This window comes from Capra hircus, chromosome 7 (assembly GCF_001704415.2).
Source record: "Capra hircus breed San Clemente chromosome 7, ASM170441v1, whole genome shotgun sequence".
Lineage (NCBI taxonomy): Eukaryota > Metazoa > Chordata > Mammalia > Artiodactyla > Bovidae > Capra > Capra hircus.
In genome coordinates this window covers 105,917,865-105,935,898 of record NC_030814.1, presented here as the reverse complement: position 1 = coordinate 105,935,898, position 18,034 = coordinate 105,917,865, and the positions used below count along the sequence as shown (strand labels likewise).

The window sequence follows — 18,034 nt, the reverse complement described above, 5'->3', positions numbered from 1 at the left end:
GGCACGCCAAGCTTCCCTGTCCATCACCAACTCCCGGAGACTGCTCAAACTCATGTTCAACAAGTTAGTGATGCCATCCAACCATCTCATCCTGTTATCCCCTTCTCCTCCTGCCCTCAATCTTTCCCAGCATCAGGGTCTTTTCAAATGAGTCAGTTCTTTGCATCAGGTGGCCAAAGTATTGCAGTTTCAGCATCAGTCCTTCGAATGAAAATTCAGGACTGATTTCCTTTAGAATGGACTGGTTGGATCTCCTTGAAGTCCAAGGGACTCTCAAGAGTCTTCTGCAACACCACAGTTCAAAAGCATCAATTCTTTGGCACTCAGCTTTCTTTATAGTTCAACTCTCACATCCATACATGACTGGACCTTTGTTGGCAAAGTAATGTCTCCACTTTTTAATATGCTATCTAGGTTGGTGATAGCTTTTCTACAAGGAGCAAGCGTCTTTTAATTTCATGGCTTCAATCACCATTTGCAGTGATTTTGGAGCCCAAGAAAATAAAGTCTGTCATTGTTTCCATTGTTTCCCCATCTATTTGCCATGAAGTGATGGGACCAGATGCCATGATCTTAGTTTTCTGAACGTTGAGTTTTAGGCCAGCTTTTTCACTCTCCTCTTTCACCTTCATCAAGAGACTCTTTAGTTCCTCTTCACTTTCTGTGGTATTATCTGTATATCTGAGGTTGTTGATGTTTCTCCCAGCAATCTTGATTCCAGCTTGTGCTTCATCCAGCCCAGCATTTTGCATGATGTACTCTGCATTAAGTTAAATAAGCAGGGTGACAATATACATAAGAATTACTGTCGCCCTGCTTATTTAACTTCATGCAGAGTACATGGCTTAAAGCTCAACATTCAGAAAACTAAGATCATGGCATCTGCTCCCATCATTTCATGGCAAATAGATGGGGAAACAGTGGAAACAGTGACAGACTTTATTTTGGGGGGCTCCAAAATCACTGCAGATGGTGATTGCAGCCAGGAAATTAAAAGATGCTTACTTCTTGGAAGGAAAGTTATGACCAACCTAGACAGCATATTAAAAAGCAGAGACATTATTTTGCCAACAAAGGTCGCTCTAGTCAAGGCTATAGTTTTTCCAGTGGTCATATATGGATGTGAGAGTTGGACTATTAAGAAAGCTGAGCGCTGAAGAATTGATGCTTTTGAACTGTGGTGTTGCAGAAGACTCTTGAGAGTCCCTTGGACTGCAAGGAGATCCAACCAGTCCATCCTAAAGGAAATCAGTCCTAAATATTCATTGGAACGACTGATGCTGAAGCTGAAGCTCCAATACTTTGGCCACCTGATGCAAAGAACTGATGCACTAGAAAAGGCCCTGATGCTGGGAAAGATTGAAGGCAGGCAAAGAAGGGGATGACAGAGGATGAGATGGTTGGATGGCATCACCAAATCAATGGACATGAGTTTGGGTGAACTCCGGGAGTTGATAATGGACAGGGAGGCCTGGTGTGCTGCAGTTCATGGGTCACAAAGAGTCAGACATGACTGAGCAACTGAACTGAACTGAACTGACTGATGATATACAGCCATAACATACTCCTTTCCCCATTTGGAACCAGTCCGTTGTTCCATGTCTGGTCCTAACTGTTGCTTCTTGACTTGTGTACAGGTTTCTCAGGAGGTGGGTCGGGTGGTCTGGTACTCGCATCTCTCTAAGAATGTTCCACAGTTTGTTGTGATCCACACAGTGTCTCCTGCATAGGCACGAGTCAGCAGTGGCCTGCCGCAGGAGCGCTGGGCGCAGCAGACCTGGGTCACACAGTCTGTGGCATAAGCCCTCTTGGAAGAGGTCACCATTAACCCACCATAGTTGCCTGGAGAATCCCAGGGATGGCGGAGCCTGGTGGGCTGCCGTCTATGGGGTCGCACAGAGTCGGACACGACTGAAGTGACTTAGCAGCAGCAGCAGAGCTACCGAGCAGATGACCCACAAACTGCAGAACAACTCTACCAAGGAAATTCTCGCATTTAAGAAAGTTCTAGGTCCCACAACAGATTTCCCAACCTGGGGATCTGGCAAAGGGACTGAGAATTCCCAGGGAGTTTGACTTTGGAGGCAAGGGGGATTTGATTACAGAATTTACACAGGACTGGGGAAAGAGAGCTGTTATAGAACATAAAGAAAACCTTGTCCACACCAGGACCCAGGAGAAAGCAACAATGACAAACCTAAACAGCTTATTAAAAAGCAGACACATCACTTCATCTACAAAGATTCATATAGTCAAAGCTACAGTTTTTCAAGTAGTCATGTACAGATGTGAGTGTTGGACCATAAAGAGGGCTGATTGTCAAAGAACTGATGCTTTTGAAATGTGGAGACAGAGAAGGCAATGGCACCCCACTCCAGTACTCTTGCCTGGAAAATCCCATGGGCGGAGGAGCCTGGTAGGCTGCAGTCCATGGGGTCGCGAAGAGTCGGACACGACTGAGCGACTTCACTTTCACCTTTCACTTTCATGCACTGGAGAAGGAAATGGCAGCCCACTCCAGTGTTCTTGCCTGGAGAATCCCAGGGACGGGGGAGCCTGGTGGGCTGCCGTCTGTGGGGTCGCACAGAGTCGGACACGACTGAAGCAGCAGCAGCAGCTGAAGACTCTTCAGAGTCCCTTAGACAGCAAGGAGATCAAACCAGTCAATCCTAAAGGAAATCAGCCCTGAAGATTCTAAGAGCCAGTTCACTGGAAAAGACCCTGATGATGGGAAAGATTGAAGGTAAAAGAAGGGGTTGACAGAGGATGCAATTGTTAGAGAGCATCACTAACTCAATGGACACAAACCTGAGCAAACTCTGGGAGATCATGAAGGACAGCGGAGCCTGGCATGCTGTAGTCTATGGGGCTGCAAAGAGTCGGACGTGACTTAGCAACTGAACGACAACGTTTAGTCATTTGGCTGAGATTCTTCCTTTGGCAGAAGTGTCCAGCCTCTTACCTATTCTGAGCAAAAGTCTTACCCCGTCCCGCCATTTCCCCACTTCCCTTCTGACCCTACAGGACACAGCCTGAACAGTGGAAGGGACTAGGTGATGTTGGCTTCCTCCCTCCCTCGGACTAGCTCAGACTGTCTCCTGAGCCCCAGTGCTTGGTGGGGTAGGGGAAGATACACAAAAGGATGACTCAGGCAGGGCCCCAGGGTGGGGGAGGAGACTCCTGTTCCGGCAGGGCCAGGCAGGAGGGGGTGGAGACTGCTGGAGTAAAGGGGAGCGGCAATGGAAAAAAAGACTCAGAAACACGGAAAAAGACAACAGTCTCAGGAAGTAAATCCTTATATAATGGTTAACTGATTTTTCAACAAGGATGCTAAATTCAATGGGAAAAAACTTTTCAACAAATAGTGCTAGGACAACTGGATATCCACATGGAAGGAATGAGTATCCCCTAGGTCACACCATATACAAAAATTAGCACAAAATGGATCAAAGACCTAATTACAAGGGCTAAAACTGGAAAATTATTAGAACACAGGTATCATCTATTTGACCCTGGATTAGGCAAAGATTTTGTAAATGTGACACCTAACACACAAGCAACCAAAGAGAATAAACTGGACTTCATCACAATTTTAAAGCTTTTGTGTGTCAAAGGGCACAATTAAGAAAGTAAATGGAAGAAAATATTTGCAAATCATCAATCTGATAAGGCTCTACTATCCAGGATATATAAAGAACTCTTACAACTCAGTAATAAAAAGATAAATAACAACTAAAAACAAGCAAAGAATTTGAACAGACATTTATCCGGAGAAGATATGCAGATGGCCAAATGCATATGAAAAGATGCTCAACATCATTAGTCATCAGAGAAATATAAATCAAAACCACAATAAGATAACACTTCACATCCACCAGGATGACTATAATCAAATAAACTGAAAATAACAAGTGTTGGTAGGCATGTGGAGAAAATAGAACCTTCAAACACTTTTCTGGGAATGCAAAATGGTGCAGTCCCCCTGGAAAACAGTTTGGCAGTTCCTTAGAAAGTTAAGCACAGAGTTACTATCTGACCCAGCAATTCCAAGAAAACTGGACTATATGTTCAGACAAACCCATGTATAAGAATATTCATAGCAGCAGTATTCACAACAGTCAAACGGTGGAAAGAATTTACTTGTCTATTAGCTGATGGATGGATAGAAAAAATATGACACATCCATACAATGGAATGTTTTTGGCCATAAGAAGGAATGGAATACTAACGCATGCTAGAGTATGGATGGACTTTGTGAACATTACATGGAAAAAGCAGACACAAAGAGCCACACATCGGGGAATTCCTTGGCGGTCCGCTGGTTAGGACACAGCACTTTCACTGCTGTGGCCTTAGTTTAACCCCTGGTCGGGGAACTAACCGCAAGCCACATGGCACAGCCAAAAAGAGAGGACTCAGTGTTTTCACGGCAGACACAAAAAGTCATCATATGACTCCATTTAAATGAAATGTTCAGAAGAGTCAGATCCACAGAGACCAAAGGTAGACTGGCAGTTGCCAAAGCCTGAGGAAAGGGGATGACTCACAATGGGTTCAGGGTTGCTTTGAGGGGGATCTTAAGAATGGTCTAGAATGAGACTGTGGCGTGGTTGCACAACCCATGAATACTAAAAACCACAGAACTGTACACTGTAAAAAGGTGGATTTGATGCCATGTGAATCTGTTGCTGTTTAGTCACTAAGTTGCGTCTGACTCATATGCAACCCCATGGACTACAGCCTGCCAGGCTCCTCTGTCCATGGGACTGTCCACGTAAGAATACTGGAGTGGGCTGCCATTCCTTCTCCAGGGGATCTTCCTGACCCAGGGATGGAACCCACACTTCCTGCATCGGCAGATGGATTCTTTACCACTGAGCCACAAGAAAGCTCCATCATGTGAATTACTGAATTTAAAAAATCAGTCAACACAATCCTCCATATTAATAGTCCAAAGAAGAAAGCCCATGGTCCTATCAGCAGACGCCCAATAAAGCTCACCGAGGACAACTCTGGACTGCATTTGACATCAGGAGGTCAAGCTCCCCTTGGCATGGGGGCTCAGTGCTCTGCTTACTGCAAGGAGACTTAGAGAAATGAGTCTATTAAACTTTATAAGCTCATCAATCAGACTGGCTAGTTTTAATCACCTCTCACAGGTTTCTGTTTTTTACATTTAAATGCAGAGGGATGCTGAAATAACAAATTTCCCCATTACCTGACACTACTGTGTTATCACAGACCTCCCTAGGGCAAGTCAGTAGAGGAAAACCAATTGCATATTTATAAGTAAAAATGCTTTAGGACAAAGAAAAAGGCAGGACCTGAAATTAAAGGCACGTGAGAAGCCCTGCATGTAGTGTAGTACATCAGACTCTCTTGGTGGAAACAGTTTAGACTTCCCTTTGTCACCGAGGAACCCCAGTTCCCAACTTCTCCCCTGGGCTAAAGACATTGATCCAAGTCTCTGAAGGGGATGGCAGGGCCCCAGTGGAATGACAGCAAATGGAACCTGTCTCAATAGCTGTGTAAGAATTTAAATATTTAAATCAAACATCAGGAGAAAACAGAATGATTCCCTCTAATCCAAACTGCTTGCTCCTCAAAAGAAAAGCTGTGATAAACCTAGACAGCATATTAAAAAGCAGACACGTTACTCTACCAATAAAGGTCCACATAGTCAAAGCTATGGTTTTTCCAGTAGTCATGTACAGAGAGTTGGACCACAAAGAAGGCTGAGCACTGAAGAACTGATGCTTTTGAACTATGGCGTTAGAGAAGACGCTTGAGAGTCCCTTGGACTGCAAGGACATCAAACCAGTCAATCCTAAAGGAAATCAGTCCTAAATATCCACTGGAAGGACTCATGCTGAAGCTAAAGCTCCAGTACTATGGCCACCTGATACAAAGGGCTGACCCCTTAGAATAGACCCTGAAGCTGGGAAGGATTGAAGGCAGGAGGAGAAGGGGACAACAGAGGATGAGATGGTTGGATGGTATCACCGACTCAATGGACATGAGCTTGAGCAAGTTTTGGGAGATGGTGAAGGACAAGAAAGCCTGGTGTGCTGCAGTCCATGTGGTCACAAAGAGTCAGACACAACTGAGCTGATACAACTGATTTGAACAACAAATCCAAACTGCTCAGATGCCATTGCTAAGGAGGGCTTAGACAGGCAACAGTAACTTTTTCAAGGAGTCAATTTAAAGAAAAGTCTTAAGCAACGACCACCAATTTGAGATAAAACCCTGAAGGCCTGCAGAGCTCTTGCTTCCTCTACACAGCCACAAAGACCCCCACAGCCCATGCAAAAGGGCGTCGCGGCTTATCACTCAAGTGGACAAACGTGACAAACCCATGCAAGCCTGTGGACACACAGCTTTTGTCTCACATTTAGAGCAGGGCTTTCCAGAGGAATAATTTGGGGACAGGCAGAAAAGGCGGAGCATTAGTGTAGACTGGGCGCTGTGTGCACCTCTTGACAAGCGCCATCTCAACCTAACTCCCTGGACAGCCCTCAAACTGGGTGGGCCTCATTATACAGGTGAAAAACTGACACCACACAAGGTAATGATGTGGCTTCCCTGGGGCCCCACTGCAAGCAAGAGCATCAGGACTCAGGCACAGGAGCACACACTCTTCAGCAGGACCAGGGGCCAAGCACACGTCCAGACGTTCCCACATCACTGTCCAGAACTTTCTGGAGGCCCTGACGCACATTTGGTGGAGTGCCACCCTGCCTGACATGCTTGGGTTCACCTCCAGTACCAGACACGGGGCCCTGATGCCTGGGCCTCTGGCCCACCACGAAAGCTCCGCCCCGTTCCCTGGACCTACATCACTGCCAGAATCTCAGTCCAGCGGTGCGGGAGGGGGCCAGCCCTCAGCACTCCTCGAGGGTGTCTTCAGGACAGTTCCAACAGTTCTATAACTGCCCCTCACCGCAGATCCCCTGGCCACCTGATGCGAAGAGCTGACTCACTGCAAGAGACCCTGACGCTGGGGAAGACTGAAGGCAGGAGAAGGGGACAACAGAGGGTGAGATGGTTGGATGGCATCACTGACTCAATGGACATGAGTCTGAGCAAGCTCCGGGAGAGCTGGCGATGGACAGAGAAGCCTGGTGTGCTGCAGTCCATGGGGTTGCCAAGAGTTGGACACGACTGAGCGACTGAACCGACCGAAAAGATGAGAAAACGGGGTGGGAGGCAACTGTACAAGGTCCTAGAATGGCCAGAATAAATGACCACAAAGAGGGGGCTTAAGACAACAGGAGTTTGTTCTCTTCCAGTTCTGGACACCAGAAGTCTGAGATCAAGGCGTAGGCAGGCCGAGCTCCTGAGGCAACGCGGGCAGACCTTCCCAAGTGCTTCCAGCTTCCAGTGCCATCCCTGGGTCTGTGGCTGCATCACCCCAACCTCCACCTTCACTATCACTGGCCATTTCTGCATGTCTCTGTATCGCAAACATTCCTCTTCTTTCTCTCAAACGACACCTGTCACTGGATTCAAGGCCCATCCTAATCCACGGTTATCTCACCTTGTGATGCCTTCCTTGATGTCACCTGCATAGACCCCATTTCTAGTTAAGCCCCCATTCTGAGTTTCTAGGCCGACAAGAACTTCACGGGGATACACACTGACAACTTGCTTAAGGTCACCTGGCTCCTAAGAAGCCAGGGTGAGGTCTGACCCTGTCCACACTCTCATCCATCCACAGCCTGCCTCAAAGTCAGTGTCTAAAATCAAGGCACAGTCATCCTGGTGTGGTCATGGGCCAGTCCTGCAAGACAGGTCCCTCAGCAGAGTCGGGCCAGCCACAACACCTTCAGAGTCACTCTGCTGAACCTGGAAGGTTAGGGGCTCACTTTCCCAGGCTCCTGAGCAAGGCACAGCTGTCGGACCCAGGCCACACTGGGAGGCATAGGGAAACTCTGCTGTGGGTTCCTCAGAGATGTCTGTTCTCTGAGAGGAAGAAGCAGGTGACACCCTGTGCTAGGCTGGACTGTTCCAAGATCCCTGCCCCACAGTGCGCATGCCCCCTCTAAGCTATTCCACCAAACACCACTCTAGGTGCTGCTGCGAAGGAACTCAGCAGAAGGAAGTTAGGTCCCAGATCAGCTGACTGTGAGTTCACTCACTAACGAGCAGATCCTCCTGGTTGGAACTGGCCTAAGCAGGTGAGACGTTACAAGGGAGGGGCCTCTTCCTGGCCAAAGAGATTTTAAGCATAAGAGTAAGTGGACATGAGATGCCATGTGCCCCTAGGGGCCAGCCAGCCAGAACACAGCCCAGAATCACAAGGAAATGAATTCTGCTAGCAACCTGGCTGCGCTTGGAAAAGACCCTGAGAGAATTCAGCCTGATGGCACATGGATTCCAGCTCTTGAGACCCTGAAAAGAGAATCCAGATCTATAGAATTCTGACTTATAGGACTATGATCTAACATACAGGCATTAATTTAAGCCACTGAGTTTGTGATAATTTATAACATAGTAGTGAAAAGGGGGGGAAAAAAAAACCCACATACAATCCTCACATGTTCTTCCCACCTTGAACATGATGGCTGGAGCTGTGGAAGCCATCCTGTGAGTGTAAGGCAATAAGCATTAGAAAGATCTTTATCCCAAGCTCAAGAAAGATCTAGACAGATAGAGCCACGTTCCTGTAGTAGATTGTAAGAAACTGTCCCGAATGAGTCGGGGACCCCTCATTAACAGCAAAGTCTTCTTTTCCCATCCCTTGGAACCAGGCTGACCTTATGTCTGGCTTTGTACAATAGAGCATGCAGACTGCAACACTCTGGGGCTGGTGAAAACAGCCCTTAACAAACCTTGTAGCATCTCCTATTCCCTGAAGGGAATCCTGCCACGGTATGAAGGAGCTCAGGCCACTCACATGGAGAAAGAGGCCTTCACAATGAGACGTGACAGGGAGATGGCCTCAGGAGAGAGAAAAGCATGGTCCCAGACAGACAACATTACTAGAAGAGAGAAGCCCCATCCCAGCCAGCCCCCTGGGACATCAGGCACATAGATGAAGCCAGACTGGATCCTCCTGTCCTGGCCAACACCACGTGGAGCAGGGATGAGCCTCTCATACTGACACTGCTTGAATTCCTGCCCATGGATTGTTCCATTGGGCCACTAAGTTCTAGGGCTACTTGTGTAACTGACTGACACAGACCTGCTGAGTCTGCTGAGCACTGCCATCATCCACACTGAAATGGTTCCTCCAGGCCTGTTGCTGTTCAATGGCTAAATGTCTGCTTCATCAGCTGACTTGTGATGCCCAAGTGGAAAGAGATCTTCTGGCCCTGGTCTCAGAGCTGTACTCCTCAGCATCTCTCTTCCCTACCTGCAGCACTACTAGACTCTAGGGGCAGCCTTTGGCCTCCAGGCACACTTTTGAGCTTGCGCTCAGCTTCTTCCCATCCTTGTACCACATCGTCTCCATCTGGGCCTGGCCACCTCACAGCTCAGTGCAGCACTGGCCCCCGCCTCGGCCTGTACCTCCCTGAGTGCTGGCTGCCCCCTGGCAAACATCACTGAGGACTCCAGGGACAGGGAGGGATACACAGTCAGAGGTTCTGCCCAGAAGAGGTTTTGCAAGTCCTGGAGTCATGACAGAGCCGTGCTCTAGACCCTGGCAGTCTCAGATCCACCATGAAAATCCTTTGTGATTGGCGGCTGCACATGGACCCTCCATGGGCACCGGTGGTCCAGGCACTCCAAGCCCACCTAGGTGTGATGGGAAGCAGCCTCAGCGCCCCTGATGGGCAGATGGCCCTAGGGCCTGTGTTCACGTGTAAGGACACATCAAGGACAAGGCAGAGACCCTCCTGAAAGCCAGGACGGGGCAGAGCTGGCCTTGGAGAATCTGCCAAGAGACCTCAATGGCTTCCAGAAAAAAGCCAGGGCCTCAGACTTACCAAGGTCCAAATCTAACCTTCCAAGGACACTTCCAACACTTTCCAGGTCTGCCTTATTTCCTCATCTTTACAAAGACGACACAGGTTTTCAATTTCCTCATTTTTTATATTACAAACCTGTGTTCCTCATATATATATACACACATATATACATACATGTGTTTTGTGGGCAGTTTCTTTACCCAAATCCAGGGGTAACTACCCCTACTCCCAAGCATTCTCAGAAGAAATGAAGTGAGAGAGCTTGGCCTTGCAAGCGCAACATAGCTGGAAGCAGCCAGAACTGCTCCCTACAAACCAAGCCTAGGAGGCAGTGCAGTCACCACAGACACACAATCAGGAGTCCAGAGCCCTCACCGGCTCAGCACCTATGGGTGCCCTCAGCCTGCACAGTGCCTGAGGTGGCCACCAAGCAGTGCCGTGTGTCTATATCCTCCTGGGAGAAGTGCTGGCAGGAGCAACCGAGCTCCACGCCATCCTTGTACCCGGGAACATGCGCATGGGCGTCTAAGGTCTCAAGTTCCAAGTGGGCTGGCCTCCCTGCCACGGCACCCACAGCCGTGTCCTTGTGCAAGGAGGGTGTGAGACCTACAAGGGCACACAGGCGCTCAGGGAGCTGACAGAGCCCTCGGCACACACATGCCCACGCAGCTAGTAACCGAAGATGCTCCTGCTTCAGAATCACGGCAGACAGCAGCCCTCGCCCAGACCTGGAGACCGAGCAGCCTCCGCGGCTGACTTTCGACCACCAAGTGCCACTCTCCCCTGCTGAGCAGAGGTCCTGCCCACACCCTCCCACCAGGGTGGGCCAGGCTCCTGGTTCCCCACCCTACCCTCAGGGGTGACCTGACGGCCTAGCCTCCTCAGGGGGTCGGCAGAGCTGCCCAGACCTCTGCCGTCTGCACGTGCTCACCCAACACGATCCCATCCCCTGCTGTAGCCACGGGGTGGGCCAAGCACCCCCCAACACACCTCTGACCTCCCACAGGGTAACCCAAGCCCATCTGAGCCCCCTCCCCACAGGCTTGGCAGAGCTGCTCCCCGCCCCGCCACGGGGACCGAGGACCGCGGCTCCTGCCACTCAGGGCTTCTCCAGAGTTGAGGGGGGAGAGGGACACACACACACAGTTGTGTCACCTTGCACCAACAGCTGGTAGGCAATGCGGTCCCCGCGGCTGACGCACTCGTACAGGCCCGCGTCTTCTCGCTTCACGTCCCGCACGAGCAGCGCCCGCTGCCCAGCTGAAGCCTGCACCTCATACTTGGGGCCGGGAGACAGCGTGTGTCCGTCCTTGAGCCACGTCACGGCTGCCGCCTGGTCCGACAGCTCGGCCAGGAGCTGGGCCTCCTCATGCAGCCGGGCCAGCACCTCCCGAGCGGCCGCTGCTGGTGCCGGACGCTTGGCCGTCAGCTCCAGGGCCGCTGGAAGCCACAGACAGGTGACAAAGGGGGTGTGAGTGAAGAGGGCGGCGAGAGGAGGAGAGTGATCAGAGGAGGAGGGTGGGGAAGTGGGATGAAGGCGTGGACAGCAGGGTGTGGAGGCGAGGAAGGGGGTGGGGGGGTAGCAAGAAACAGCAGCGGACAGAGGAGGAAGAGCCGGATATCATGGAACAGACTCCGAGGCAAGAAAAGAAGACACAGGACAAGAAGCGGAGGAGAAGGAATCAACAAGAAGGGAGGAGGGCAGAGGGGAGGGAAGTGGCGGGCACAGACACGGAACGGAAGCTTGGCGCCGTCCGGCTCTTTAGGCCCTCCTCCGCTCACACCCAGTGGCCTTGCACGGCCTTGCCCGCCCCACCACCTGGCCCCACATTATCCAGCTGCTCTGAGAGCCACAGCAGATCTCCCGGGGATCCCTGAGACTGCAGGGCCTCCATCCCACCCCATCCCTCGGGAAACATGGCCTGGAGAAGCCCTGGGGCCACAAGACAGGGTCCCTACCTCGGACCTCCATGCGGATGCTGCTCTCGATGCCGTTGGCCACGAACTTGAGCTCCGCCCCGTGCAGGCTGACAGGCACCGAGCGGATGGTGAGGGTGTGGCGGGTGCCATCCCGCTGTATGACATACACGCTGCTGGCCTTCAGGACCCGCCCGTCCAGGAACCACTCCCCTGAGGAGGCCGTAGTGAGGTCCACAGAGAAGGTCACCTCGCCGCCTTCCACTGCCTCCACTGCCTTCAGAGGTGTTTTCACAGCCAGCTGGGGAGCTGCGGAGTGAGAGCTTCAGGAAGTAGTTGGGCCCTTCCCCTCCTCTCCTCCAATGCCTAGCCCCAAATACCCTCTCCTCTAGGAAGTCCACTGGGCAAGCACATGGAGACCCTGAGTGAAAGCGAGACCAGGGTGGAGTGAGAACAAGCTGGAGCTACCCAAGATCCCCTTCAGCTCCCACAGACCCAGCAGGTAGCCTAGTGCCCTGGGGTTGGTGGGCACAGACAGTTCCTGGGGGCTTGAGTCTTGTGTTGGGGTCACCTGGCCTTCCCACCAAAGAGCCTTCAAGAGCATCAGGATCCTGGGCCCGCCCCCTTCCACAAAGAGGACGCAGGAGCCATGGGGGGCCCTCCAGCACTGGGCTACACTCTAGGTCTGGGCAATTCAGAGGCAGATGGCCCCACAGACCGCTGCCAGGCTGCCGTGGAGACGAGAGCCTTCAGCACTTACCCAGGTGTACAGTTCCTGGGAACTCGAGGTAGGGGCTCTGGCCAAAGCTGTTCACAGCTGACACCCTGAACTGGAACTCCCCCTCCTCGGCCACGCCAGCCACAGTCAGCTCAGGCGTGGTCACCCACTCATCTTCATGGCACCGGCTCCAGGCGTAGGCGCCCAGCCTCTTCCTCTCCACCAGGTAGCCCTCGATGGCAGCAGGGCGGTCCCCAGGGGGTGGCGGGGACCAGCCAAGAGTCACGGAGCTCTCTGTCCGGGCCTTCACCACGGGGGCTTCAGGAGCATGCAGGGGCGGCCTCCTGGGGGCTGAGCAGAGCACAGGCCCACGTCACCAACTGGGACCCCCCTCCCTAACCCTGGGTCCCATACCACAGGAGGGAGAAGTTCTTGTGCAGAACTCCCAGCCCTCCGTGGGGGGGCACTGCCCTGGTGGTCTGGAATGGCCACAGCTCGAGGGGCCTGCCAGCCCAAGAGCGAGCTGTGGGCCCAGCAGCCCGGCCTCAGCTCTGTGGCCCTTTCTCTGTCTGCAGTGGAAACAGCACCCGGGCCTCGGAGACCACACTTGGCCCAGGACCACCACGAGCTGTCCACAGGGCCTGGAAAGGGACTCCTTCCAGTTCCCAGCCTTGACCCCCTCTGTGCCTTGGGATCTTGGGCTGGATGATGGCTAAGGCAAGGCACAAGGACCCTTCCACGGGTGCTGAGGCCCGCACACCCCTGACCCCAGCAAAGGGCTGACCCTGTGCCAGCTGGTCTCAGCACCAAAGGCCAAGAAAGAGGACACACGCAATGTTCCCCTGCACGCTGTGCTTCTAGAACCCCCTGCACCGTTTGAGTTGGTTCACAGGTCAGGGGGGCCACTGGGACTCCCACTTTGCAGACGCCTAGTGTGACCATCGCGGAGGAGGGTGTCAGACAAATCACACCCCCACAGAAGCAGATCTACAACCGAGGCAGTCTACAACACACTGCGCTCCCCGCAGCAGGCGAGAAGTCAGAGCAGGGCCCAGTGCACAGCGGGCAGGGACGGGGCCCCCTCCGTCCGACAGGGGCTCTCACGGCCCTTACCTGACACGCAAAACTGCGTAGACGTCCGGCAGTCCCCAGCCACAAAGGCCACCTCACCCACATCCTCCAGGCTGCACCGGGAGATGGTCAGCGTGTGGCACGTGCCCTCAGCAGTGACGGCCACCCGGCCCCCAGCCACCACCGCCTTCTGGTTCCACAGCCACTGAACGGGGCCCTCTGGCTTGGCCAGCTCCACACAGAACATGGCCGTGTCTCCCACCCGCACGGCTGTCTTCCTTGGGAGCTTCCGAAGGAGGTTGCCTGGGGCGGGCAGAGGGGCAGTGAGCGAGGGGGAAGCGGGTAGAGCCGGTCAGAGCGACCCCCATAGGGCTGCCCCACCCACACCTCCTTCCTGCCCCTGCGTCCAGAGTTCCCGCTCCACCTCTCCCTGACCCACCCCTTGTCCTGGGATCCTGCCTGCCCCGCCGCCCAGGACCTCAGTCACTCGCCCAGGTCCTGGGAGACCCATACCCTGCCCAGTCTCTTGGCCCGCTGCCCGCTTACCTTGCACTGCCAGCTCAGCCACCGTGCGACTGCCCTCTGCCGTCTCACAGATGTACACGGCGTCATCGTCAGAGGAGACATTGAGCACGGTCAGCCGGCGCTCAGTGCCCGCCTCCTCGATGAGGTACTTGGCACTGGCCCACAGCCGCGTTTCCTCCTTATACCAGGCAGACTCCATGGCTGGCACCGGCACCTCACACTGGAACGTGGCTGATGCCTTCTCTGGCACCTCCAGGTCCTGCAGGCGCTTTTTGAAGGGCACTGTGGGCTCTGCGGAAGAAGGGCTCAGATGAGCAGGGCGGGGAGAGGGAAGAGCGGCAAGTCGGAGGGGTGCCAGAGGCTGGGGAATGAGGGGGCAGTGCAGAGGGGCAGGGAAGCGGGTGAAAGAGAGGAAGGAAACAGGGGAAGGTAGGTATAAGGCTGGGGTGGGGGCAGGGAGCCAGGGTAGGGGTTGGAGGGGCTTTGCGGGCAGAGGGTAGGTAAGAGGGCAGAGGAGCTTCAGGGAGTGGGGACAGAGGGAGGTAGGGGGAAAGCAGAAGAGGGAGAACGGTAGAGAGGAAACAGCACTTCAAGGAAAGAGTCCTTTCCCCCAAGAATTAAGGTGAAGTCTGTACGAAAAAAGGAGAAATGTCGCACGTAAAGTCATAGCAAGCAGCACTGCTGGGCAGCCCCCTAAGCTGGTGGTCCTGGACAGCCAAGAGAGGCTGGATCACACAGCAGAGAGGCCACTGGACAAGTACTGGCCTGAAAAACTGCTCAACCCCAGCACACGTCCCTGCAAAAAAAAAAAAAAAAAAAAACAAACGAGGAAGCAGACACACACACACAAAGGCTGAAGCGCCCTGCTGGAGATCCTACATCTGGTAAAAAGTGGAGATGGGACTCTGACCACATCGAGGCTGGTCTTAGGAAACAAGAAGGAACAGTCCCCCAGCAAGTTCTGACGGTGTTGTCCACAGCTGCCCTCGTGCGCTGGGGACAGGAGCCTGCAAACTGACCCAGAATCACGTTCAGGCTGCGCCCTGGTGTAGCCCCAGCTTGGGGCCTCTGACAGCAGGAGACCTGTCCTTACTCCTGCCTCCCTCCAGCTCAGCTGGGGAGACCCCCCCCTAGCATCCTGTAGGAGAAGGGGAGAGCCTGGGTCACCCTCAGCCTGCACTGGGCAGCCATCTCCCGAGGGAGGGGCTGTTAGTGACAAGCACTTGGTTGCACACGCGTGTGACTTTCACAGAGACAATGAAACACCACAGCAAGAGCCGCCAAGCCCTGCAGCCACGGACTTCTCTACACGATAGGGAAATGGCAGCGGCAGCGGCAGCTAGAAAGAAGGGGTGGGAGGCCCGGGGAGGACCCTCCGCCTGCGCTCACTGCGCGCGGCGACTTCGTGCCAGCCACCAGGAGCTCACCTCTCACGACGACCAGCACCGAGCTGTAGGTCTGGCCCACAAGGTTGGACGCCGTGCAGGTGTAGAGGCCACAGTCTGACTGCTTGCAGAAGAGGATCTTCAGCACGAAGTTCTCCTGCTCGTCCTCGTACACCACGTGCCGCCGGCCCTCCACCACCAGCTGTCCGTCCTTCTTCCACACGATCTCAGGCTTGGGCTCGCCCGTCACGAAGCAGCTGAGGCGCGCGTGTTTGCCCTCCGTCACCGTGCAGGTGCGCGTGCCGGCGCTCGGCGGCGAGGCCGGGGCGCCCCCGGCGCGCATGGCCTCGCGCCGCCGCTGCAGGTGCGCCAGCAGCATGGCGGTGGAGGCCCCCGGCGGGCTGGCTGCCTCTGCCTCCGCGTCCACCGTGAGCCCGGCGGCGGCGCTGGCGGCCCCCAGCGGGTTCTCCGCGTGCACCGTATAGGTGCCGCTGTCTCTCGGCTGTGCAGCCTGGATGCGCAGAGCGCTCGCCTCGCCGCTCTCCTCCACTCGCACTCGGGGGGCGTCCAGCACACCCAGGCGCCGCCCGTCCTTGGCCCAGCTCACCGACATGGGCGGCGAGCCGCGCACGCGGCAGCGGAAGGTGGCCTCGGCGCCCTCGCGCACGCGGATGGAGGTGGGCCGCAGCAGGAAGTGAGGCGCCTGCTCGGCGCACGCGGCGTCGGCGTCCACCTGCAGGCCGACCGCCGCGAAGGCCTCGCCGATGGCGTTGCGCGCGCGGCACACGTACTGCCCACTGTCGCCCAGCGCCAGGTCCAGGATGGTCAGGCGGTACAGGTCGCCGTCCTGGGCCAGGCGGAATCGACCACCCGCTTTCACCAGCTGCCGGTCTTTCTCCCAGCTCACTTGCGGCGTGGGGTTGCCCACGATCTGGCAGCTCAGCGTGGCATCTTTGCCCACCGATACCACGAAGGCCTTGGGCCGGGTTAGGAAGCGGGGTGCACCGCTGAACGAGGAGTGATCCATGGTTGGGGGGGAGAGGCGGGATAACCTGTGAGTGGGGTGGGGGAGGGCATGGTGGGGATGAGTCCTGGGTGTGCTCAGAGCCCCGCCTGGCTAATGCGCCTGTGCCCCCTTTGGCTATTTCATCGGCGCAGTGCCACCTGGAAATTGTAGCCTAATACGGGGTGAATGTCTCCCCATTCTGCTCCCGTCTCCTCCCACACAGCCTGTCCCTGCAGGTGGCATCACCAGCCGGTATGGTGGTCCAGAAGAGCCAGTTTGCCTCTTTCTGGGCCTTGGAGTTTGGCCCCACCTCCACCCCGCAAATGGGCTCTTTTTAATTGGCTGGAGCATCTCCTCCCTCTTGTCCCAGCTCCAGGCCTGCTGCCCCAACTCAAGATCCAGCTGAGCACCTATCCCCAGACTCTGCACCAGCAGCAAGCTTGCCCTCTTCCCTGTGCGGCCTCTGCCATGCTGTATGTCACCACAGGGACCTTCCCTGTCCCTCCTGGCCACTCCAGGTTCCATCAGGTCTCCTGTCTCCCCACACACTGGTGCTTCCTGGGGCCTGAAACTCCAGTCTACCTAGTGTCTCCCAGTCAGAGAGAGGCAACTCTCTGCACCCTGGCAGGCCCTGGCCTTGGAGGCTCATGAGGCGCCCACTGCTGGCCTGTTCTCTCTAAGGCACGCCAGAGGTGTTCTCTACTCCAGCAGACTCTCCTCTGAGCCGCCTGCTCGGCCTGCCCCCTTTGCTCCCCATTCTCCAGTGGCTTTCCCCACTCAAGCACTGGGCTGCCCTGCAGGCTGTGTGCACAGCTGTCCAGCCTTCCTCACTGGACATTGCCCAACAGAGTGCAGTACACAGGGCCTGTGCCTCCTGCCACTGTCCTGGGTCACATCTCACCCCTCCTGGGCTCCCGCCACAGATCCTCTCGACCCCTGCAGGAGGGTGCTCATCAACGAGCAAAGAATGGAAATTCTACAGCTGGAGGGCTGGGCACCCCTCCAGCACACAGGGCTACCCACGAGCTCTTGCTATGAGTGCCTGCCTCCTTTCATCAGAAGTCGAAATGGGGAAGGTCAGTGGTGTGTCTGTGGAGGACAATGGAGAATGCTGCAAGAGTCCGGAAGGCTGAGAACGGGTGGGCCAGCGGGCCAGGTGCACCCAGGGGGCTGTGGGGGGACTGCAGAACAGCCGCTGCAGGTCTTGGCTGAGGCCCCACTGGCTGCGGCTCTGCCGACGGGACACCTTGCGGGGTGGGTTTGGCACCAGCAATGCCAAACGCCTCTGACTGACTCTGGTGTCTGCCAACTCCAGGCTGGATCCTGCTGTCCCCCAGCGCCAGTGGGTGCAGTGAAACTGGGCCTTGCCTACACAGGGGCTTCTGTAAGAGAGCCAGCACAGATGGGCCCATGGGCCCTGGGCTGTCCCCACGTGTGTTAACTCTCTTCACCCCGGGAGCTGGGCCTTCAGCATGGGGCTGACCACCGTGGGACAAAC

At 54.8% G+C, this 18,034-nt stretch overlaps 1 protein-coding gene across 46 annotated transcripts in view; it reads right to left on the bottom strand.

Moving 5' to 3' along the window:
- OBSCN (obscurin, cytoskeletal calmodulin and titin-interacting RhoGEF) overlaps positions 1 to 18,034 on the bottom strand; it is a 232,988-nt gene that overhangs the window by 213,141 nt on the left and 1,813 nt on the right. For all 46 annotated transcript variants that reach the window (XM_018051517.1, XM_018051518.1, XM_018051542.1 and 43 more), the window contains exons 2-7: positions 15,573 to 16,582; positions 14,167 to 14,436; positions 13,663 to 13,923; positions 12,592 to 12,900; positions 11,874 to 12,140; positions 11,070 to 11,354 (exon numbers count right to left, since the gene is read on the bottom strand). In XM_018051517.1, the coding sequence (XP_017907006.1) occupies positions 11,070 to 11,354; positions 11,874 to 12,140; positions 12,592 to 12,900; positions 13,663 to 13,923; positions 14,167 to 14,436; positions 15,573 to 16,557 (2,377 nt within the window). In that variant the 5' untranslated portion in view covers positions 16,558 to 16,582. The remainder of the gene's footprint in view (positions 1 to 11,069; positions 11,355 to 11,873; positions 12,141 to 12,591; positions 12,901 to 13,662; positions 13,924 to 14,166; positions 14,437 to 15,572; positions 16,583 to 18,034) is intronic.